The sequence below is a fragment of the Podarcis tiliguerta genome (assembly GCF_965153285.1).
Source record: "Podarcis tiliguerta genome assembly, chromosome: 1".
NCBI classification, from domain to species: Eukaryota; Metazoa; Chordata; class Lepidosauria; order Squamata; family Lacertidae; genus Podarcis; species Podarcis tiliguerta.
Genome location: NC_139534.1, coordinates 25,662,689 through 25,688,307, shown reverse-complemented (window position 1 = coordinate 25,688,307; position 25,619 = coordinate 25,662,689). Strand labels below are relative to the sequence as shown.

The 25,619-nt window shown below is 42.8% G+C and overlaps 1 protein-coding gene across 4 annotated transcripts in view; it reads left to right on the top strand.

The window, feature by feature from the left end:
• Positions 1–25,619, top strand: part of PDE1A (phosphodiesterase 1A) — a 144,397-nt gene that overhangs the window by 22,619 nt on the left and 96,159 nt on the right. For 2 of the 4 annotated variants that reach the window (XM_083409038.1, XM_083409034.1), the window contains exon 1: positions 22,184–22,880. The exons of the other annotated variants lie outside the window; for them this stretch is intronic. In XM_083409038.1, coding sequence (XP_083265164.1) covers positions 22,828–22,880 — 53 coding nt within the window. In that variant the 5' untranslated portion in view covers positions 22,184–22,827. Of the gene's footprint in view, positions 1–22,183; positions 22,881–25,619 lie in introns of those variants that run through there. 4 annotated transcript variants of the gene reach the window in all.

The following is a 25,619-nucleotide window of genomic DNA, read 5'->3' as shown; positions in this document are numbered from 1 at the left end:
TGAGAGAACTTGCAAATGGATGGGGGATAAATAATATTTTTATTATTATTATCTGTAGAAATGAACTCCTATGCATATTTAAAAACAACTGCAGGAGGGACTGATCCCCACCTGGCAGCAGTGGGGCAGGACAAAAAGCAGGCCAGGGTGGAAGCTGGTGGTGGGGCAAGAGAAATCTTGCTTCATGCTGTGTCCACCTCAAGCTGCCATAGCAATTGGGCTTGATGGCATCAAGTGATGGCAGTAGGTTGGGATCAGGATCCAGTGGAGATTTCTTGAGGGCTTTCTGTGGATTACTGCCAGTGGCAATTCCACTGGCATGACTTCCACCCACACTTCAGTGGGTGGAGCAGAGAATTATTCCAGAGGAGGAAAACAGAGGTGGAAGCCAGCTAGACTGTTTTGGGATGAATGGACAGAAACATCTGCCTGCTCAGCCCTCCTGCTTCCCAAGCGTGGTGGATTGATGGTTTGGGTTGAGACCTTAATCTATTTGAAGACCCCCCCCCCCCCAAAAAAAAAGAATACATTAACAGACTTGATTAGCGGACATTACATGAAGCACTCAATTCCAACATAGCCACCAATTTTTGACTTCCATATTCTTGTCAGTGATCAAGTTCCTCGAAAGCATAGCACATAATATATCTACAATCATTTTGGAGCACTCTGTCCTCTCCAGGCTATGAGCAAATCCTCAAGGGAACTGAAAAGGAAGTTTTGAACCAGGATCACCACCCTCATGGAAGTTAGAAAAGAGGAGCTATAACTTTTTCTTGAATTTATTAAAAAAAAAAGTGGGGGCACTGGCAATAATAATAATAATAATAATAACAATCATGAATGTCCTGGAACATTTCATATGTTAAATTGGTATTTCTCAAAATTAGCTTTCCTGAGGGCAGCAATATATTAACGTAATGAATGGGTGGTAAGAGGGAAGACAATTATTTTAATGGGAGAGTAGGATGAAGAGAGAGAAATCTTTTACTGAATAAGATCCTTCAGGGAATGATGCACATATTATGGAGAGAATTAAAACAGATACAGATGAATACATTTCCCACTGTGCCATCTTACGCAATCACTGCACAGTGGGAATGTTTTCCTGTACAAAAATGAAAATCAAATCCTGCCACATAGAAAGGCGGATGTCAAACGAGAAAGGTTCTAATCTAGCTTCCTCCATGACACACTAGTTTTCTGTACAGAGGGACTTTTCCCCCATGGGGGAGCATTGTGTATTATGAAAGAGCACGATCTAGGAATCATTGTATTGTGATCAATTATGGTTGGTCTAGAAGAGAACTGAATTGCATGAGCAGACCTAATGCATGATGATTCAAGAGCTCAGGAGGGCTTGTCACCCACCTGACCTGCCGCTCACTCACTGCCGGGCCTGAAGGTTGTGTGACCTTCCACGCTTGGCTGCTATGAACGGTAGATGGCTATTTGCTTGCCTCCACCACCCGCCTCCCTATCTTGCCTGGGCTATGAAAAAGGGTCATGGGTATCCTCTTCTGAGCTAGGCATTTTGAACAAGGTGGCCAGAAAGATGCCCTGGTGGTTAGAAAGGTTTTTTAATCTTACATTTTTAAAAAAATATAAAAAATCTATTCCACGGCAATTCACAGCAGTGGCACAGGCATTCTCCTGGCCCTCTCACCCAGAATGTCTGACTTTGAAGGAAGACATCTTTGGCCTTTCCTCAGAACCCATGTGCCATAAGCAGTCAGCATTATGACGGCTGTCAGCATTATGACGGCTATCACAGCACAGGTATATGTTGTTGTTGTTGTTTAGTCGTGTCAGACTCTTCGTGACCCCATGGACTAGAGCACGCCAGGCACTCCTGTCTTCCACTGCCTCCCGCAGTTTGGTCAAACTCATGTTAGTAGCTTCAAGAACACTGTCCAGCCGTCTTGTCCTTTGTCGTCCCCTTCTCCTTGTGCCCTCCATCTTTCCCAACATCAGGGTCTTTTCCAGGGAGTCTTCTCTTCTCATGAGGTGGCCAAAGTACTGGCGCCTCAGCTTCAGGATCTGTCCTTCCAGTGAGCACTCAGGGCTGATTTCTTTAAGAATGGATAGGTTTGATCTTCTTGCAGCCCATGGGACTCTCAAGAGTCTCCTCCAGCACCATAATTCAAAAGCATCAATTCTTCGGCGATCAGCCTTCTTTATGGTCCAGCTCTCACTTCCATACATCACTACTGGGAAAACCATAGCTTTAACTATACGGACCTTTGTTGGCAAGGTGAAGTCTCTGCTTTTTAAGATGCTGTCTTTTTAAGATGCTTTTAAAGATGCTTTTTAAGATGCTATCACAGCAGGTATATCACAGGTATATGCCTATTGAAATAAGAAAAGGGGCAGGGAGGAACAGGAAGGTGATGCTCCTGCTGCTGCCTTCATTATGGTGACCTTGTATCCGACTTAATAGATGCCAGTCTTCTGTGTGAAGTTGTTAGAAGTTGGAGGAAGTTAGAAGTTGGAGGAAGTCCTCTTTTTGAAGGGCTGGGTCTGGTCAAAGTCTGGGAAAGATAAAGAACTAATAATAGTACCAATACCCATCATCTGAAGATTACAGTTTACAAAATAAAAATACAAATCCTAAGAGGGGAGAGCAGGAGGGACCTTGAAGTTGCCCATCGACTGTCGGCACCAGCCAGCAGCAAGCTGTCAGTTTCAGTTTCTCTGTTTCTCATTCCCCCCCCCCCATCGTATGTCCACTTCTCCACACTACCACGTCAGTTTGCGACGAAAACAAAAACCCTTGCGAAAATTTGTCAGCGTTTTTGTGTGAATTTTTCCTACCCTACACATTTTTTTGTATGCCGTAGCATAATGTGTTTTGTATGGCACATTTAATCAATACATGCATTTTAAATATATAAGATATATTAATATATGCATTTTTTCTGGAAATGTCACTGGGCTGGAGAAGTGCAAATTTCGAAGGACTGCTGTGCTCCTCTTCGCATATTGCTTTGGAGAGTGAGAATTAAGTAATTTCGCTTTTAGATGCAAGGTGATGCAAATGCCTCCACCATCTACCTGAAGCACATTTTTTTTTTTAAGAAAAGAAAAGCATGTTCAATGTGCCATGCAGTTTGGCCTTCAGCGATCGGTGCCAATGATGCAAAATTATACAACAGAGCTAGAAGAATTTCAGACCCTTTGAGGCCTTGCCCTGTTCATTAATCAACACTCCACTTGCTTTCCTTTGCTAATAATGCGTAGGAAATTCATTTTTATTAGCCATCTGCCTTGTCTTGCACTCCCAGCAGTATTTTCTTCAGATTTTTAACTTTAAAAACACCCCCACCCTACACATCTTGGTGTTTCACTTGTCTGGATGCTGCAGAAATCTTATATTGATCATTATCCAGGGAAGTGTAAGGCTGGGTTTTTTTGTTTGTTTATTTATTATTTCTTTACTTAATATTTTGTATATAAAAATTAATTTCTGCAACTAAAAACCAGAACACCTGGAAAGTTATTGAGCTTTTTAAAGATTTTTTAAATTGTCTTGCCAGGGCAAAGTGCCACATTTCGGAAATCCCCCAGACATCAATTCTACTTTTGAAATCCCTGTAATGTCCAGGAAAATCCGGACATATGGCAGCCCTAGCAACATGCTTTGTGCCTGCATTGAGGGATTTCACTTCTCCCTTTCCTGCAGCAGCCAGCTACGGATCCTGACATATCCCTTAAAAGAGTTCAGAATTGGGGAGTCAGGTGCTTGGCACAGCTGCAAGGAACACTCTGAACCCCAGCTGATACTTGGAATCGTGTTCTAGCTGAGTTAACAATCAATAAGATTTGAATAGATCCCTCGCTGAACATCGAACGCACAGTCTCCTTAAAAAAATGCACCAGTGGCTTGTTCTCAGAGCATCTCTCATGTACTTTTTGAGTGCTGTATGTGGGCGGATTTTAATTCCAAGCTGTTGTAATTATATACTTGTCTGTGTATGTAGCAGATAGTCTATTCCAAACCTTATTGGCTGGATCTGTGCTCTAATTTGATTGAAATTTCACAAAGTCAGGGTTGACATCCTTTGGACTTTTAGAATACCTATTCTGCACAGGGGGACCACAAATTGTTTTTCTTCCTTCTCTCTCATCTCAGCAGGAGTTGCTTGTCCTGGCCCCTGGAATGTTAACTGAACTTCCTGGTGCCCTCTAATGTCAAATAATTGCAGAAGCCATGTCCATTGTCAGAGACTAGGTATACACCAAGGTGTTACTGGATGTGTGGATCCGTGTTTCCTGGTGCACATTTGTGCACCTTTATCGCCACACGTGTGCTTTCAATTTTATGCTTTGAAATCTTGGAGTTTCCCATCCACACAAGCAAAAAAAAAAGGTAAAGGTAAAGGACCCCGGGATGGTTAAGTCCAGTCAAAGGCAACTATGTGGTTGTGATGCTCATCTCGCTTTCAGCATCAATGCCCTGAGAGGGTCTTGTTTCTCCCATAGCCACAGCCTTGGACACCACCAGAAATTAGGCATGGTTCTCCCAGCTGCCCAGTCTGCAGCCTTCTAGCTCACATAAGTCAACTCCCAACTCTGATACAGTGGTACCTCTGGTTACGTACTTAATTCGTTCTGGAGGTCCGTTCTTAACCTGAAGCTGTTCTTAACCTGAAGCACCACTTTAGCTAATGGGGTCTCCCGCTGCCGCCGCACCGCTTCTGTTCTCATCCTGAAGCAAAGTTCTTAACCCGAGGTACTATTTCTGGCTTAGCGGAGTCTGTAACCTGAAGCATATGTAACCTGAAGCGTATAAACCCGAGGTACCACTGTATGTAAACCCGAGGTACCACTGTATTTGTCTTTTTAACTACCAGCAAGCTGAGGAAGACCCACCGGTTTTCTGTCTCATGTACAGAGCCATTTCTTTTGTTACCTTAATGGCCCGTACTTAGAGGGTCATTACCAAAAGAAATGTCTGGTGATTTCAAAACTTTGCATCCTTGCTTAGATTTTAACACTAGCTGAATCCGGGTATTTGAAGGAACTCAGGCACACAACCTACCCTGCTCTCCAAACTCATATCATTATAAAATAGTTTATATCCATGACATGAAACTGAAATTCAGCTGTGGTGCTCCAGCTGATTTAATGGTCAGACTTGCTGAATATTAAAGAGCTGCTCTTGCCTTTGTTGACAAAGCGTGATAGGCAGTTTGTCCCATGAAGTGCAGTCGTACCTTGGTTCTCGAACAGAATCTGTTTGAAAAGCAAGGCACAGTTTCCAATTGGCTGCAGGAGCTTCCTGCACTTGATTGGAAGCCGCTTCGGATGTTCAGCTTCCCAAAAACATTCACAAACCAGAACACTCTCTTCCAGGTTTCCGGTGTTAGCGAGCCAAAACGTTTGAGTTGCAAGGCGTTCCAGAACCAAGGTATGACTGTACAGAATTTAGGCAAAACAAAGTCACGCTTTTGAAATGGAGGGTCTGTTCTGCTGCAGAATTCTTCTCTGTTATAATCCTGTGTTTGATTTGAGCTTTCTGAATGACTGGATCAGTCCCAGATGTAACCAACCCCATGCTCATCCTTGAAGTCCCTCCATGGGGAATAATGCATCCAATCTGTGAATAATCAGCTAGACTGAAATCGAAAGGGCACCAGCAGCCTACAGCATGTGAATGGGGTAAGAGGGACTATTATGGAAAGAACTAATATTTCACCAGAGAGGCACCATAGCTCAGTTCTGCTCCGCATCCAGTCCCAGGTTCAATTCCCGGCATATCCAGCTAAAAGGATTAGGTAGCAGCCTAGCAGATGGCAAGAAAGAGACTCCAGAGAGCCGCCGATGGTCTGATTAAATAAATCTGGTATAAGGAAGCTTCCTATGTTCTACTAAATAAAATCTTTTTTTATGTGCAAGTCATCAAAACCAAGCATGTACCTCCCCCCCCCCCAATTTCTTTATTTTGAAATCCTTCATCTTTACTGAACACGCGTCATATTTCTTCCCAGGGCAGTTAGTTATTTGACAGATTCCAAGTCCGTAAAAAACCACTGCATGGTAATGACATTGTGTCAAGTTTAATAGATAATCCATGAAAACAGATTGTGTCGAAACACATTGTCTCTGTGCACATGGCAGCTTTAAGCCTTAGGGGAAGTTTTAAAATTCATTATCAGTGTTATTCTTGCTTAAAGGAAGTTGAATTAACTGATATCCGTTCATCTCTTTATGCTAATAGGGTAGAGCACAATTGTATGGATAATTCCTCCAAGTCATCCTGTTGTGTTCAGTGGTGCTTACTCCCAAGTAAACATACATAGGGTTGCAGCCTGAGGGTGTGTTATTGTGAATCTCATTACAACCGAAATTATAGTGAAGGAAATTACTGGGTTTTCATTAGTTCTGCATTATAGTAGGCATATGTGTGGGAAGAACTTTGACCAAAAGTTCCTCCAGATGATCCATTTATTAAGCCTTCATCCTGATTTGTTGCACAAAGCTTATGGGAAGGTTAGACAATATTGGGTCTTTGCAAAGCATTTATTCTGATTTGATCTGGGAGAGATTTTATGACAATGAGCATTCGTCCTACATTCATCTTGATTTGCTTGTGTGATGTTCAAATGTCTTCCTATTAATCATTTGTTCGTTGTGTATTTTTCAGTGTGTTTCCCAATCAGTTTCCTAGCCACATTTGATGTGCCAGTACCACAGAGCTAAACTAATGTCAGGGAACTGCCGTCAGAGCTGGAGGCGGAGAGAAGGCTCCAGAGGGATGCCGGAGAGGGTCCCAGTAAGGAGAGAGGCAGCCCATCCGCTGGGGAAGGAAATCAGCGTAACACCAGTGAAGAAGGGGGGCAGATGGGGGAATCGGAGAGGTGGCTCCAGGACTCCTCACCGGAGACCAGCGGAGAGAGTACCGGTACTCCGCTGCCCACACCCTCCCTGCGCAGAAGACGCAGGGAGAGTAGAAGGAGACTGGGCGTCAAACAGCTTTTATGCTGGAAGAGGTTCAAGAAACGCCCACTGACGGATTCTGCCAGCGACTGAGGCAGCCACGAAACTTGAGGCTGTCCAGACAGAAAGCGTTCAACCAGGTAACCTAGCCAGGAGTGGCGGCAACTTACGCACGAGCAACCCCTAGAACCATTACAACTAAGAATCCTGTACTGTATCTGCTCGGTTCCTTCCTGAAAAATACTGACAGACTAGAGGCCCCAGATCCCCACATATGTTCAAGCATGAAGAAGAAAGTATTCTTGTAATTTCTGAGACGCTGACATGAGTGTTCTTGGGTGTTCAGTTTTACAAATGAAATTTGCAGCTTAAAAACACTTGACCTTTCAAGGGTTGCGATATTTACTCACATCCAAAACTTATTCTGACATGATGAATGCACTGCACTTGGAGTGGATATTGGGCAGGGGAGAGAAGCAGAAAGCAAAAGGGAATCAGGGAAATGAGCCTGGATTTCTGGATGTGACAAGCAGAATATTTTATTTAGTGTACAGTCGTACCTTGGATCCCAAATGCCTTGCGAGTTGAATTTTTTAACGCCACGAACCAGTTTGCGAATGTTCTTTGAAACCTGAACGTCTGATGCAGCTTCTGATTGGCTGCAGGAGCTTCCTTCAGCCAATTGGAAGCTGCGCCTTGGTTTCTGAATGTTTTGGAAGTCAAACAAGATTTGACTTCCGAGGTATGACTGTATTGTTTTTTAAAAAAATAAAGAAATTAAAGGCTCTGGAAACTAGGATATAAATGGTACACATCTGAGGCTGCAGTGCATGCCATAACAGTCAGTTGTTGTTCTTGTTATCTTTCTCCTGAATGATGACAATGATGGGGAAAAAACCCCTGCCTGGGGCGGCTACACGTTTGAGAAGAGAAGTAATAGCAGGAGGAACCTCTAAACCCCCCACTCTCTGGGCATTTTCCTACTCATACATCCTCTCCCCCTCACCTCTGCAGGGAAAGATACAGTGCAAATGTTTTGTTAATTTCCATTGAAATTACCGCAAATAGGGTCAGTTTGACACAAGTTTAAGGTAGGAGGGGAGCGGTTTCGCTCCATTTAGAAGAGTCAAATGGTTAGTGGAGGAGGTGGGGATTCAGAACTTGTGATATTCCCTTTGTTCCTAATTATTAATTATGTAGCGTGACTCACTTTACATAACTTGCCTGGCAACGATTTTGCTGTCTAATAGATCACTGAAGAAATTTGACTTCTTTTTTTCTTCAATGTTCATTGGGGAAAAGAGTACAACAGTCATCTTCTATTCTGTAGCTTTCATGCCCGTACAAGGCACAGTCAGAATTTCGCTTTGATATTCTCCAAGGCAGGACAGCAGGGCTTCCATCTTTCTATGTGTGAGAAGCTGAAATGTCTTCCTTTTGAACTCACAATGACCCCAGGATCTCTAGAAACTAGACAGCTGGCTAAGTGAGCCGATGGGTTGGCTGGGATGATGCATCCTATTTTGCTGCCTGCATCCCGTTTTGCTTGCCCTGCCGCTGCCGCTGCTGCCACCACTGCAGTCGCACCTGCTGCCACTGCCTGCATTGACCTTACCTGCCTGCAGACTGCTTGCCAAGAGTGGTGCATGCTCTACTTATCTCCTGCGTGGACTACTGCAATGTGCTCTGCGTGGAGCTACCTTTGAAGGTGACCCAGAAACTACAACTAATCCAGAATGTGGCAGCTAGACTGGTGACTGGGGGCGGCCACTGAGACCACATAACACTGGTCTTGAAAGACCTACATTGGCTTCCAGTACGTTTCCAAGCACAATTCAAAGTGTTGGTGTTGACCTTTAAAGCCCTAAACGGCTTCAGCCCAGTATACCTGTAGGAGCGTCTCCACCCCCATCATTCTGCCTGGATGCTGAGGTCCAGTGCCGAGGGCCTTCTGATTGCGAAAAGCAAAGCTACAGGGAACCAGGCAGAGGGCCTTCTAGGTAGTGGCACCTGCCCTGTGGAACACCCTCCCATCAGATGTCAAAGAGATAAACAACTACCTGACATTCAGAAGACATCTGAAGGCAGCCCTGTTCAGGGAAGTTTTTAATGTGTGATATTTTAGTGTATTTTTGGTCTTTGTTGGAAGCTGCCCAGAGTGGCTGGGGAAACCCAGCCAGATGGGCGGGGTACAAATAAATTATTATTATTATTATTATTATTATTATTATTATTATTATTATGCGCCCTGCAGCTTCTGCAGCTGGCTGAGAAGCAGTTTTCACCATCAGCGTCAAATTTGGGTGAGATTGTGCTGATTTCAGGTGAGATCTTGCCCCCAGTGGCCACTATCTCACATGAAATCAGCATCGATGTTGGCGCCACTTCGCTGCTGGCAGAGGCAGCAGGGTGGGTGGGGCACCCATGGGGGGGTCACCTCAGAGGCTTCTGCCACCCGAGGCAGCGGTCTCACTCTGCCTTGGCTGGGCTTCCAAACACAAGCTAAGTGTTGAGTATAAAGTGCATGATTTCAGTCTTAAGAGCATTATTTTTGAAGACCGTTATTGCCTTTTATTGCCTTTTACCGGTGGAGTACAGGATCAGGTTTAAGGTGCTGGTTTCAACCTTTAAAGCCCTATATGACCTAGGACCCTCATACCTACCGGACTGCCTCTCCTGGTATGTCCCATGGAGGACCTTACGGTCTTCAAATAAAAACATCTTGGAGATCCCGGGCCACAGGGAGGTTAGGCTGGCCTCAACCAGAGCCAGGGCTTTTTCAGCCATGGCCCCAGTCTGGTGGAACGCTCTGTCACAAGAGACTAGGGCCCTGCAGGACTTGACATCTTTCCACAGGGCCTGCAAGACAGAGCTGTTCCACCAGGCCTTTGGCCAAGGCACAGTCTGACCCCCTCCTTCTGTAATCCTCATAGAATTCTAGCCCAATGGTTGCCATTAATTTGACTCTGAATTGATTTTAGAATGAAGAAGAGAGAAGAAGAGTTTGGATTTGATATCCCGCTTTATCACTACCCTAAGGAGTCTCAAAGCGGCTAACAATCTCCTTTCCCTTCCTCCCCCACAACAAACACTCCGTGAGGTGAGTGGGACTGAGAGACTTCAGAGAAGTGTGACTAGCCCAGGGTCACCCAGCAGCTGCATGTGGAGGAGTGGGAAAGCGAACCCGGTTCCCCAGATTACCAGTCCACCGCTCTTAACCACTACACCACACTGGCTAAAATGAATTGATTTTAGAATGTATTTCAATTAATTGATTGTGATTTTATGTAAACTGTGTTATTTTTACTGTTGTTAGCCGCTCTGAGTCCGGCTTCGGCTGGGGAGGGCGGGATATAAATAAATTATTATTATTATTATTATTATTATTATTATTATTATTATTATTTCCCCTTTAAACAAAGGAAGGGTGGGCAGAAGGTAGACCCCTAGATTGAGAAGGGCTTCTGACTCCTTAGAACAGCAACAGCAAAACATACTTTAGGCTGCTGAAATGAAGACCAGTTACCAATTGCTGGAAATCACAGGCGAGGAGAGTACTCTTATTCTCAAATCCTGCTTACAGGTTTTCCTCGGGCATCTAGTTGGCCACTGTGAAAACAGGATGCTGGACCAGATAAGACATTGGCCTGGTCCAGGAGGCTAATCTTATGTTCTTATGCTAGGCAGCCAATCATGAGGGGACTTTTGTGTGAAGGACTGCCGAACCCAATTCATTTCTGGTGCTGAAGAAATAATAATCCTAGGCTCAGAATATAGTTGGCTGAGAGGCCCCTTCTTCTTAAATTATAGCTATATGTCTTTTGCACCTGGCTCTGGTTGGTACATGTTAGGGGGCAGTAGCTATGAGTGAAATGAAACTAACCCTCCAATGTTCCTAACAATTGCTGAAAGTGCAAACAGGTAGATAGATCGTTTTTTTAATATGTGGTGGATCTGCAAGGAAGCGAGCATATTTTAGGAAATGATACATGGCGAGATAAAAAAAAAAAATGTTTAAAATGAGTATTCCAAAACACACACGCCCTGAAATGTTTCTGTTAGTGATTATAGGTGCAGAAATCCCCCCCTATGTTGTTTATGTATGTAGCAACAGCAGCCAGGATTCTTTATGAGCAGAAGTGGAAGGAGGAAGTTGTTCGCAACCAAATAAGAATGAATAAGCAAGATAATGGACTGTGCAGAACTGGCAAAAACTAAGAGAGTCCAATGATGAGTGTTTAATGTAAGAATGGAAGCCTTTTTTGGACTACCTAAATGAATATTATCGTATGATGAACTCACGAGCAGCATACGAGCTATGAGCAACAGACGTAATTAGATTATAATATTGTGGTTATGATTTAATAGATAGAAGATAGGATGCATCAGAAAGGGAGAAACAGCAACTCCATGGGAAGTTGACAAAAATAAGAGAAAAGGTGTAATAGTGTTTTGATTGTATATGTTAAAAATGTTGGAACTTAATGAAATATAATTGAACACAAGGGAACTAACCCTCCAACAGTGGTATCATCACAGCTTACTTGGACAGAAACAGGGCAGCGCAGCCATGAGGTCCAGGCTGCGCAAGGCACACCAGCAGAACCAAGCTGGTGCTCCTGGCAACACTTCTGCACAGCCCTGACCTCACCACTGCCTTGCTCTGTGCTCCACCAACCTGTCCAAGCCAGGGTGTCCCCATCTCTCTGCCCACCACACCAGCTGCTACTGCTTACGAACCTCTTTTAAAAAAACCCAGACATCTGCTCACGCTTATTAAAAGTGACTCTGCTGTAGCATTCTTAGCTTAGTCTATTATACCAATTGGGGAGTAATTGTTTCCAGAGCTTTATGGGAAGGTTAAAAACAACAGCCCAGCAAACCAAAGCAAGAAGAAATCTGCCATAAACATAAACGTCTTGTATGAGTGAATTGGACTGGATTCTAACCAACTCTTAATTTGATCTTGCTGCAAAAGGTTTTAATTTCCTTGATGTTGTTGTTTATTTCAAGTAAAAACACTTCCCCGGTTTGTCAGCAGGGCATGTTATTTTTCCTGCCTTGAGCCAAGAAATGCATGTTCATGTAGGTATTTTCTTGTCTCTTGCCCACCCTCCACCTCCCGGCTAACAGATGCTGATTGGGACAAAGCAGTAAAATGTCCAAGCTTCAGGGGAAAGTTCTCCAGATGGTTCTCACATGTGGAACTTTGCCAACGAACTATTGCCTCTTTGGCTTTGACTCGATCCCAGAGCGGGTCTATTGCTTTGCATCCAATGAACTCTCAACATTCAACTGACTCTCCAATGTCAGAGTCAGAGTGACAGATGTAGGGATAAGGAGAACATTTCATGAACATGTGACTGGGACCAGAGCTCTAAACAGAAGCATGAACAATTTGTTTGGGATCTGAGCTCTTCCTTTCATTCTCCTCCCTTTTTCTTTTTGCAAAAAGCAAACTTTGGAAGCTGATTCTAAGAGTCATTGCTAATAATAATAATAATAATAATAATAATATACTACTCACATGCCAAAATGGCTTCTAAGTGGTTCATAAGTGGAACATCAGTTATAAAATAGCCACGCAGGATTAAAATACACAATAAAGCAATTCCCTCAAAACATTTGAACACATCCATAATTAAAATGTACGACGACATGAGCCCATTCAAAAGCAGAACAATTAACACAGCTAAAGTAGCAAGGAAGACAATTAGATCAGGAAGTTTGGGTTCAGAGGAATGCTTGTCTAAACAGCTGTGTCTTCAAGAGCTGGTGGAATACCAACACTGATGGGGCCTCTCACATTTTAGCAGGCAGGGCTTTCCACATCTTGGGTGCCACCAGTAAAAATGGTCAACTCTGTCTTACTACAAGCTGATAATATTATATTGAAATGTCTCTGAGCCCTCAGTGTAGCATCACTCATTGAGCAGGGGTGGATGAATTTGTCACTTTTGGTTTCTCCCAAACTGCTGCTATGATAGGGGGAGGAAGAGGACCCACCAGGTCAGTAGAAGGCCCACACATGAGTGGCATCAAAGTCTCAAGCAACCCTGGCAGCAGCCTCATGTTTTTCTGCCAAAACTGGTTCCCAAACTGACTGTGTACACACAAGAAATTACCATCATTCAGCTGGGAGCTGACATAAAGCAATGAGGAAGCAGACATAAAACAGAATTCCTAAAAAAAAAAGTTCAATAAATAAACCCTGTCACTTGGTTGGCTACCACAGATTTAGATCAGTGGACAAATAAAATAACATCATCTGTTTTCCCAAATACACTTCATTTGTCTCGTAATAACTTACAGCCAGCTTCTATGCACGGTTAACACATATCAAATGTTTAAGACCTGCCCCCTCTAGAGTTTGTCATGGTGACATCCTCAATCATGGCAATGTCACTGTGATGTCTGCTGTCAAACTCTAGAGTGGGCAGGCTTAAGCATTTCATATAAGGTAGTCTACATATACTACTAATGGGAGTTACTTCCAAGGAAATGTGGATACAGTCTGAGTTGCTTCTTCCCTCCAATCCTTCCCATAGTCTGTTGCTAATAACTTGCACTACCATGTGCACTTCTTCCTGTTTTTATTGCATTCACCTCTTTTTTTAATTGATAACCAAGTCATTACAGGGACTGGATAATAGACTAGTTCCTTCCTTGATCTTCTTTGGCAATGCACAACTACAACCTAATTGCATTCTTATGGCCAGTTCAGATGGTGGGAAACCATTGTTTGCAAATCTCCTCTACAACACAGCTGGTGTTTCTGGTTTGTTTGTTTGTGTTTTACATTTTTATTCTAACATTCCTCAAAGGAGATCAGGGTGATGTCGTGGTCTCTCATAGAATCATAGAATCATAGAGTTGGAAGAGGCCACAAGGGCCATCGAGTCCAACCCCCTGCCAAGCAAAATCTTATTAAATCCAAACTTGGGGCGCAAAACTGTTTTTTAAAAAACCTTATTTCATTTATGGCAACGCAAGTATGAATGGTTTCATGCTGTTTTAACTGTTAGTAATCACACGATGGTCAGCAAAGCGCAGCAATTAGAGGATTCGTTTGCAAAATGCATGCAAAAACAATCACAATGTATTCAAAGGAAGAGCCAAGCTTCCATCTCCTCTGGCCAATAACAATATTGCACTGGCTCCAGACCAAGGAATCCCATGTTTTGACTCGTGTGTATCCCAGAACAAATATAGCGTTCTAACTCCCAAGGGAATATGTTTCTTTACTCTGCTCCCCACCCTTCCACCCCTGTATCTTTTCTGCCATTTCCCTGTTCATCCTCGCTGCAGATACTAAACATAAAATGCTGGTAAGAAAATTAAAGGATAGGTCATACAAGGAGAGGGCATCTGCCTCACTGCTCAAGCCCATGTTTCGCATGCAGAAAGACCCAAGTTCAATCTTTGGCAATATCCTGTGACTGAGCTCAGAGCGACCCCTCTTGGAAACCCTGGAGAGTTTCTTGCAGTCTCTATCTCTTGTATGCTAGAAATGGGATGCAGATTGTATTATTATTTTTTAAGTACAATTCCCACTGAGAACAAGGGCACATCGCCAAGGCCCATTGATCCCATGCATGTTTTGAACATGCATTAGTGGCAGGAACCCCTAGCTAGCCACCTGTAGGCAGCTGTAACTATTTTTTAAAAAACCCAGGGATGATAAACTTGTAGCCCTCCAGATGTTGTTGGCCAGAGATGATGGGTTTTGTAGTGCAGCAACATCTGTAGCTCCAAAGGCTCTTGGGGCACTTTATTACTCTTCTTAGTAGCATTAATGCAGAAGAATAAAATTCAGTAGATCTCTTTAAGGATTTGAGCAGATTTTTCCTACTAAAAAGCTATACAGTGTCAGAACAGGGTGAGATTGATTTTAATCCTGAACAGAAGCTAGAATTTTGCCCATCCCTACTGATTCCACCCCCCTTTCAGAGTATGGAGGAGATTCGCAAACCATAAGGGATATCAATGAAAACACCTTTGGGAAGGCATAGCCTCACATCTTCCTGAGGCCAAGGGCAAAAAACCCCTTTGATTTCAACTAAAATTGTTGATCTGCAACCTCACCTGCAGGTTGTGAGAAGCCTGGTAGAAGGCTGCCTTTGAAATGCTAAAGAAATAAGGAAGAGCGGAAGGATATCCCATCTTTGACATAGTTCCTCTGGGAACAACAAGCCGGGTAATGATAGTGTCTGATAAGTTTATAAAGCTTATCCACTTTGTTCTGGAGAGAAACATATGAGGGAAGATTCGGAAGGACTAACTAGAGTGGCGCACAGAGGGATGGTGAACCTCCCATTTTTGCTCTCAGATTGCTTGCTCTCAGACTGTTTGGTCTTTCAGTGCCTGGTGGGGGCCACCTATATGCCCAGAGCCTTCTGGGTGGGAAAGAAAATGAGAGAAGCTGCTTCAACTCATGATCAGGCCACGCGAGAGACAATAAAAATACCACCCCTGAATGAGAACTTTACTCAAGGTGGGAAAGGTGACAAATCACCTCAAACGTACTCCTGGGGGTGGACCAAGCCTGCTACTGCTGGATTTTACTTTGTTACGTGGGAATTCCCTGTTCCAAAGTCTCTGTGTGTTTCTTTCTCCCGTCCCTCCTCAGTGTATTAAATACAGTTTGTACCTCATCAAGCTGTTGGGGAAGGAAGGTGGTAAACACGAGTCTTATTACTACATTTAGCAGATGGAACCTCACGGCTGAGGGGATCTTGGGAGAAGGCACTGTGCCGAATTAGAATTGAGGCCTCCTTGTTCCAGTTCCTTTCCAACTGAGGAAAGGGGGGGAGTCAGGCATCTCTCTCCCCCCCAATTTACCTGGCGGTCAGGGGGTTATGATTCAGTTAGTTTTTAAGTAGCAAATGCCTTTTGCGTGGCTGTAAGCTTTCATTTCAGGGGGGAGGGGAAATTGTGCAAATCTGTCAGGCAAGTTCAGATTTCAGGGGGCTGTGGAAGTGAATAAGAGACCAAAACAGCCTGGGTTTCAGCCAGCAAGCAGGAAAGTCTTAGCAAGGAAATTAATCTCCCTGCAACATGATGTTGCTGGTCTCCCATGCATGTTGTGTACACAGAGAAAGAGAGGGAGAGATTAAATCAGTTTTACAAATACTCCTATTTGCTATAGGCGAAAAAGGAAACCGGAGCTTAAAGGTCTTTACAATTGTTTGCTCATGGCTTTACCACATGAACTAGAGTAGAACTGGTCAATAGCCCGCTAGGGCATTTATTATTTTTTTTAACTGCCTTCTCCCGAGTGCCTGAATGAGTCATCATGCTTATGTTCAGTACTTTCTAGTTTTGCAAGCTTGGAGAAGTCATTAGGTTAAGTTTCAGAGCGTCTTTTTCCATTTGCTGACGTCAAGGCAAGGGAATAAATTGAGGTTGCCCTACACATTTGTGTGCTTCCATTGCCGGGTGCTGAATGTAAGCTCGTGCAGCAGTTATTGGGTGGGCTTTGTTTTGCTTTCGTTAATCTGTTCTGTAACGTAAGGAATCGTGCTGAGGAATGCCCGTGAAGTAAATATATTCGCATCCAAAGAACCTGGCTGTTGCTGGATCAAGGCTGCAGTCCTATGAGAGAAGGGCACATGTGCAACTTCAGTTTCTCTCAGTTTCTCGTTTTTTCCAATCTTAAGTCCTGTTCACCACATTTCCACCTCAGTTTGCCGCTTAAAAAATAATAATAACAAAATAATAATAATAATAATAATAATAATAATAATAATAATATATTATTTATATCCCACCCATCTGGCTAGGAGAAAAAATAGTTCTCATGAAAATTCAGCAGCATTTTAGTACAAACTTATCTTAATATATATACACATTATACACAGATCTGGATCTCACAGCGCTATGAATTAATATTAATGGCCAAACCATGTACAAGATAGTCAAATAGACAAGAAGATCACTACTTTCCCATCAACCTGGCATAGGTTTATTACATTTGCAACCTTAATAGAACATGGTTATTACGCCTCTGAGAACACATGACAACTTATGGAACGATACACATGTTTAAAAACTGAAATGACTGGAAAGTTAAATGTAATTTAAAAGAAACGTGCTGCTTCTGTGGGGTATGTGGAGTGGCTGGATATAGTTTGTTGCTTCTTGAATAATTATGTGAACATAATAAAATATTTTGGAGGGAAATGCACATTTTTGCAAGGCAGTCTTGCCTAATATAAACATCATTACAAAGTAATTTCCCCAAATATAACGGACTTTTGTATGTTTGTTTTTTTTAAATCAACAAATGCATTAATATACACACTTTACCCCAGTAAGTGCATTTTTGAGCACATTACTTGGCTGGGGAATTGCATTGCAAAATATGGCAATGTGTGAATTCTGAAGGATGGCTTTGTTTTGCTTCTTATATTGTAATCTTATGAGTCTCTATCTCCTTTTTCCCATTGGCTGAAATTATGAGGCATATTTCCAGGCAACCATCCCATTGTGATGAAGAGACATTCTTTTCCAGGAGTGGTTCAAGTGTGAGAATTTTCTGGAAGTGCCTCATTGCATCAAGGTTTCCCCTCCCTTCTGTTCTGGGCTTAAATTGGAAGGGAGTTGTGCCTTCGTCTAATGGGAAAGGAAGGAAGCAGGGTTCATTTGTATTTAAAATTTACACTTAAAATTTACAGCCTGGCAGAGCTAAAGCCCACCATACAATTATAAAGAATAGGGTTGGGCGACATCTGGTTTTCAACATCACGATATACCACCAGCCAAATATCACAATATATCAATATATCACAGTGTCTGAAATAAGGATGGAGCTATATAGAGACATTGGCTGGCTTCATGGGTTTTCCTGCATTGTGATTTTTGCACAGGCAACACGCACCCACATCATGATTCGCAATGTATTGCCAGGTAAAAAAATATGAAACAGATATTGCAATATGGGCTTCAAAGCAGTGTGGGATGATATATTGATATATAGCCCAGACCTAACAAAGAGTAAGGTGCTGTCCAAGGCTGCTGATCTTAATTTTTTAATGTTTGGTTTTAATTAGTAAAAGCATAAAATTATTCTCTGGATTTGGAGCAAGTGCTCTATGGTGAGAGAGCCTCAGCAGAGATTTAAAATCACAAAACAAGCAGCAAAGTAAAGCACGGAAGTATATAGGCTGTTAGATCTTTAAAACAGCCCCTTCTAAATTCCTTTCAAAGTTCCCCTTACTTCCCATAGAAAAAGAGACTACACATTTAGGAAGTTTAAAAATGGTTTAGTTACAAACTATTCAAAGGTCCGATTCATGCGCTTTTCCATACAGCAGCAAGAAAAGACAGGCAGTTTAACTTAGTTTCAAAAAGGTAACATATTCTAAATTATTTGTATAGAAACACAAAGACAGCTTGCTACAGCTATGGGGCCCAAGCTTGGAGCATCTTGCTCAGACATCCTTTCTGGTTGGGTTCACATGATGGAAGAAAATGAACTAAGGCTTTGATAATCCTTCTTTCCAAGGTGAGGGGATGTGACCCAAGGGGAATTTTGGGAAGAAGGGAAGAAGCAAGATGCTCCAAGCTTAGACCCCATAGCTTCAGCAAACCATCCTTGTGACTTAGCTAAGCCTAGAAGGCAGCTTATTCCACGGTCTTTACCTTTCCAGCCTCAAGCAGCTAATGAACATAAGGGTGATGAGGTGAATCGATTTGTTATTGGCTTTCTCAGGCAATGTGGTATTGTTATCTCTGATATTGCAGATGGGGTGGGCATGGGAGTCGGAGAGAAATGGAAGAGAGACGAGAGCAATTTTTGCCTTCTAGTTAGTTCATGACATGATATAAATTGGGTACTTTCTGATGTGTAGTTCAGTCCATTTGCCACTACACTTATGCCAGCTCTCACCTGGGGGCGAGGGGAAGAGACTTTAAGTACATTGGTTGTACAAAATTCTACAAAACTAGCCCACAGCTATACAGTCATTCTCTTCCCTTGGGAAAATAAGCAGCGAAGGAATGGGAGTAGTTTGGCAGGGGCTTCAGAGGCAACTATTCTCTACACTGCCAGATGCTTTCCTTATCCGTGTTTTGTGATGCATGCTTCCCTCAGCTAATGTCCCTGCAGTTGGCTGACACGAACTTGGGGGAATCAAGGTGCTACGTCCTTCATTGTGCTTGTACTCAGCTCTATACAAGGCAACAGAAGCTGCTGAAATAGTTCAGATGACCTGCCTATCTGGGCCATGGGCAATAATCTCATGTTTTTCATTCTTCTTAATATTGACATTTTAGGCAGCACTTATTTCCTGCATTTGCCCTTCACAGTTGACATCAATTGTAGTTTGAGAAGTGAGACTCTTGTGGGAATATAAGGGCAGATTCACACAACCATTTTTAATACGGAGGACTCAGCATGAGGTAATTCCCCCATAATTATTTACATGGTCAGGTAAAGTACTATTGTGAAGGCACTTTCTTGTGTTTTGACTGGCCAAGGAGTTTGAAGGACAACTCAGCTGAACTCTCACCTCAGGAAGAGAATATGGCTGGTGGCTGTGTGATGACCACCAGCGTGATGACCACCATCTCTTGCCTCCTGAAGAGGATGTCAGGGCACTCTATGACCTGCATGAGGTAAGGTTTTTACCACATGTTGTTCCCAGAAGCCATGACAGGAATCACAAGCAACCCATGAGGTCTACATGAGGGAAATATTAAATTACAGTCCAAAATCAAAGTGTGGCTTGCCAAGTATTTGGGTTTCTCCGTTGTTGTTTACTGCATCTCTAGGAAAACCATCAGTTTTGTGGGTTTACATAACAGGTCAAAAATGTCAGGTTTCAATTGCAAGACCACATTCTCTAGGAATGTTTTACAGACCCATTTAGACAGGTTCGGTGTTCAAAACTCCCATTGTTCTAGGCACGTTTTGAGACAGGGAATTTTATTAGAGCAAGCAGTTTCTGAGCTCTGGGTGCAGTACTGCACCTATGATTTCAGATTAAAACTGCAGAGTGGAAGGAAAGGAGGACCTTTTTTCTGCCTCCCCACTTCCAGCTACTTTCTGAAGACTGGAGAATACACCCTCTTAAGAATATTAGGGGGGTGGGCAGGGGAAGGACTAGAACATGTGAAAAAGGAACATAGTATTTTAGCTGCAGTTCATTCATTTTCAGCTTTGTATTCTTGTTTTTTTAAAAAAACGCATCTAGACATTCTGTTGTTGTGCCTATAACCTAGGTTTAAGGTGTCGTTTAGCTCCCAGCTTTCATATCTCTGTGCAGGTTGTAGTCACATTTTCTCTAGTTTTGCCACAGATGACCTAAGACCCTATTCCTATGTTTATTCTGCGGGAGCAATGGCTCTTGGCCACAGCTTGGTAAAGGTAATATCAACATCAGGCATCTTAGGACTTGTGGGGGAATTTGTCGCCTCAGGGGTTTTTTTGGGAGGGGGGAAATAAGAAGAGCCAATCTACACTGAGCTTGCGCAATGAGCTGATAAAATTGCACCATATCAGAGATGGGGGAGATATTTTAGAATGCTCCCCTTTGTAAAGCACACACACCAACACTGTCCCTGCATACAGTAAATTACCACACAAGGGAGAGAGCTGCCCTAAACACTGATCTCTGATATGTTTGTTTACTCCATGCGGGAAGGGTTTGTTTGCTTTTTAGGTGGGAAAGCTCCTCCTATGGCAGTGAAACACTGCACACACAGGGTCCTGATTGTGGCAACAACAGCAATTGTCCACAGCTGTGCCAGTGAATTCTCTGATCACTGCCAGGCAGGAGGCACCATTTACATTTCCCACAATGCCCTGTAACACCGGACATAGCATTCCATACCCTCCAACATTTCTCTGATGATAATACTGGTGTCCTATTCTGTTGTTGTTGTTGTTTTACTTATACCCCACCTGTCTGATTGGGTTGCCCAGCCACTTTGGGTGGCTTCCAACACATATAAAAAAGCATAAAAAAAACCATTAAAAAACTTCCCTATACAGGGCTGGTCTCAGATGTCTTCTAAAGGTTGTACAGTTACTTATCTTCTTGGATCAGGGGTTGCATAACTCCATACCCACATTTCTCTGATGAAAACAGGGACATCCTCAGGAAAAGCAGGACATTCCAGGATCAAATCAGAAACCAGGACAGCTGTAAATCTGGGACTGTCCCAGGAAAATAGGGACATTCCTCTGGAGGGTGTGGCATTCCTCTGGGGTGCTGTGGGGAATAAAAATGGCAGTTGCTACCTTGTATGGGGCCCAGGGTGTGCCTCAGCAATGATGACCCCTCTCTTCAGTACTGTCAAAGCGTACCAGCTGCTGATGGAGCAGGGAGATATAATCATAGAAATGTAGAGTTGGAAGGGGCTATGAGGATCATCTAGTCCAACTTCCTGCAATTCAGGAATACACAGTTGTCCCTGATGGGGATCAAACCTGTAACCATGGCATTATCAGCATCATGGTCTAACCAACTGAGCTATCCAGGCTGGGCATTGAACAGGGGTCAGCAAACCTTTTCAGCAGGGGGCCGGTTCACTGTCCCTCAGACCTTGTGGGGTGCCGAAGTATATTTTGAAAAAAAGAACGAATTCCTATGCCCCACCGATAACCCAGAGATGCATTTTAAATGAAAGCACACATCCTACTCATGTAAAAACACCAGGCAGGCCCCCAAAATATCCCAGAGATGCATTTTAAATAAAAGGACACATACTACTCATGTAAAAACACGCTGATTCCCGGACCGTCCGCGGGCTGAATTTAGAAGGCGATTGGGCCGGATCCGGCCCCCGGGCCTTAGTTTGCCTACTCATGGCATTGACTAATGTAAGTTTGAACTTCCAGAGTCTGGAATCTTTCCTAATGCCTCAATCTGTAATAGATAGATGGATTATCTCTGTCGATTAACTATGGTAGTATTAATTCTGTTCCATGCTGACATACTTCTGCTTATGTTTAACATGCCCCATATTTCACATCATGGCCAGACTGAAATGCAGGGTTCAGTTTTGTCGATGAAGAAATCTGGTTAGTTTTTCCCTTTTCCCCCTTCCCTGTTACAAGTCTAGTTGCTCCATTCTGTGTCATTATGATCCCCTAGCAGCTGCAAGCTCTGCATCCTACTGTGGGCTGTTAGGCTGTGTAAGTGCCAGAAATTATGAGCGGTGGTTTAATATGCATAGTTACAGCTACACATCAGCCAAAGTGAATAATAGCCAGACTGTAAAATAATTACAACAACGTCTTGAAGAGAAGCCAGGCACAGAGACCAGAGCCATTCGTCTCCTTTAATTTGTATACAGTTCTGTACAACGGCACACAAAAAAAGGAAAAGGGAAAAAAACTTTCTGAAGGCACTTGCAAAGGGGTGTGTGTGTGTGCTTGCTGAAACAGCTGGACAACTTTTATTTTGAAGAAAGAGGAGAAGAAGGAGGGGAAAAGAAGAAGTGAAGTCTCCGAACTAACGAGCTTGTTTTACAGTGCAAGGGAGCCTCTGCATCAAAGACTTTGACCCGTGTGTGTAAGACGTGTTCTCATGACTGGAATAATCGTAGCACTTTTTCTTCTCCCCGAGTTAACTGGCTGGCAAAGTTTTGCATTTTTCTCAAGCACCTGAGAAGATTCCAAGGCACTTCGCCACTTCGATCGACTTGACTCCAGCACTGCTGTTAACAGCCTGCATGGTTTGGTCTTGCTCAGACGTTATGTGGTCTCTATGGCCTCACTTTGCTCAACTGTCAGAGAGAGGGAGGGAGGTTTTCCCCAGCACCAAAAAAAAATTCACTGTGTTCTCTTCAGCACAGTAGCTAAGTACAGGTCCCCTGGTTGCTCCCAGGTTCTCGCTGGAACTATTTTCAGGCCAAGGAGATTCCCCCACCTTCATTTAAATGGCTGATTGTGTTACAATTAGGAAAAAGCACCTCCAGAGACCAATCTTTAGGTAAGTAGTGCCATGATCGTTTCTTGGGATCAGAGTAATTCTTCTGAACTTTTCCTCTTGCATCTCTTCTTGCTAACTTGGATTTCAGATGTGAAAGCAAATAAGAGGCTCTCCCCAGCAGGAGTCTAAAGTTTAACTGGCTCTGCATGCCAGCAATGTCCTCCCCCCCCATAATGATATAGTCATTTTCGTGGAAGTTGGAGTAAATGTTCTGAGACATTTGTTGCAGAAGCTTAAGAGGGAGGAAAACAAGAGCAACAACTGAAAAGAGGCTAAAACTTTCTACGAAGTTTTCTGTGGCATTTTCATGCTTGCAAAAGATGCACAGAAACCTTTCTTTTCCTAACGCTTTGCTGTTGCTCGGACCCATTCTGGAATGGTAGAGCCCTCTAAATGTTGTACATTGTTCAAATTTGGCTAGCTGATTATGTTTGTGTGCCAGAAATGTAATGCCTACTAATGACACATAATTTGCAACTTCTGCAGCTCAGTGCTACATGTACCTACTTGAAAATAAGTTGCAATGATTTCAGTTGCACTTACTCACTGGTAAACATGCTTAAGGCTGCATGTTTGAAGTAACATGGAAACTAAATGCAATTACTTTTCTTTTTCTCAAAGGAACTATGCAACCAACAAGACCTGATGTACATTTATTCAGTGATAACTCCCATTCATGTGAATGGGGCATACTCCATAGGAAGGAAGAGGGAGATATTTGGTTTGGTTTGCGGTTTAGTGTGAACTAACCTAGTTTATGTCCAAAACAATATGAAACCGAAATGCAGCTATCCTTAGAATTTCACACTTCTCCAAATTCTGCAGAGCAGTTCTACAAATGATGTATAAAACATTGGATATATTCAGGAAAGTGTGCATTTTTGTATGTACATTATATTAGGGGAAATTGCATGCAAAAATGTGTGTACTGAGATCAATGGCACACTGAGATGCTGACAAATTTTCACAAGGAGTTTTTCTTTTAAAATAAAATCACAAACTGTTGCAGAAACCTCGTGAATTGAATTAAAACTGGGAAAATGGGAAACAGAGATAAATGGAAATTGAAAGATTCATCAGTCCCTACTCCATAGTAAGTGTATTTAGGATTACTGCCGAAATATATAATGGGGTTCTTACAGCGAAAAAATAAAAATCGTGAAACAGAAGTAAATTAGGTTACAACTCTGATTCTGCGGTGTAAGTTTAGATTGCAAGAAAACCCACTGAAGTCCATTAAATTATTAGTACAATGCTATACGCAGTTACTTGGGAATAATCCTCATTGAGTTCAATGGGATTCCTTCTATGCATGCATGTATCGGAATGGGATGAACACAACCGTTGACCATTAGTTTCCACCCAAAATCAGGCGCGACTGAAGGACATTTGCATATAGTTCAATCCAAATCAAAACACTAGTATACCGTATATTCTGAGTACATTTTGACCTGTAAAACTAGACCGGGGGGGGGGGGAATCTTATGAATGGCAATTATGTTTTCATTGTATTGTATTGCTTCTTCTCATTTGTTTATTTTATGGCAAACGTCTTTACACCTTTGCTTTAGGCTTAGCCTGATAAAGTGAGGAATTACATAGCTATATAATAAATATAAAGCAGAACAATCACAGCTAGTTCTGCTGCCTCCTTTAAAACACCTCTGGGAAGAACATGATGACAACAAGGAGATCTCGTTGCCAAAGTGTTGATAAGCTACATGAATGCCAAGTTCCAATGAGCCTCAGAAGGGCAAATGGGGCCGCAGTTTGATAAGGTGTGGATATCTGCCCAGAAGTTAAATTCCAAAGATAAGATCCTTTGCCTTCTGTGTGGACTCAGATAGAGTGTCACAGTCAGTTTGACTCACTGTGAAAGACAAGTGTCCAGTGTTGGCATCCAAGTGTCCCTATTTTCCAGGGACGACTCTGATTTAGAGCAGCCATCCCAGTTTCTGATTTAATCCTGGAATGTCCCACTTTTCCTTAGGATGTCCCTGTTTTCATTGGAGATGTTGGAGGGTATGGAGTTATCTGACCCCTGAGCCATCTGAAGGCAATCCTGTACAGGAAAGGTTTTTTTTTTATTTTTTTAAATGTTTTTTATATATGTTGGAAGGTGCCCAGAGTGCCTGGGGCCAACCAATAAGATGTCTGGGGTATAAAGAGTAAAATTGTCATTATGGAATGGGATGTCCCTATATTCATCAGAGAAATGTTGAAGGGTAGGGCATTGTCAGGGCCGGATTTAGCTTTGATGAGGCCCTAAGCTACTGAAGATAAAGGGGCCTTTTTTATGTCCAGCTGTCCTTTGTTAACAACAAATTGTTGCTGTTTTTTGTGTTGAATATACGCTATATGGTAATTTATGGACCTAATAGGTATCGAAAGTCATATGCACATAACAAATAGGAGCCTACACAGCACAAAACACTGTTGCTGTATGTAGGTTTTATTTTATTTGTTTTTTATCTTATATTTTGGAAATGTACATCCAGTTTATTTTTCTTTTAAAAAAATTGGGGGCCCCAAGAGACTGGGGCCCTAAGCTATAGCTTGTTTAGCTGATACGTAAATCCAGCACTGAGCATTGTGCAGCTGCAAGTCACATTTTCAACCAACCTTTGCTGCAATTTAGGATTTCATGCTGGCACAGAAGTTCCCCCATTCACAAGGCCTTTTCCCCAATCCCTTCAGGCAAGGAAAGGGCATTCTGCTGCATGCAGGGTGTGTGGTTCA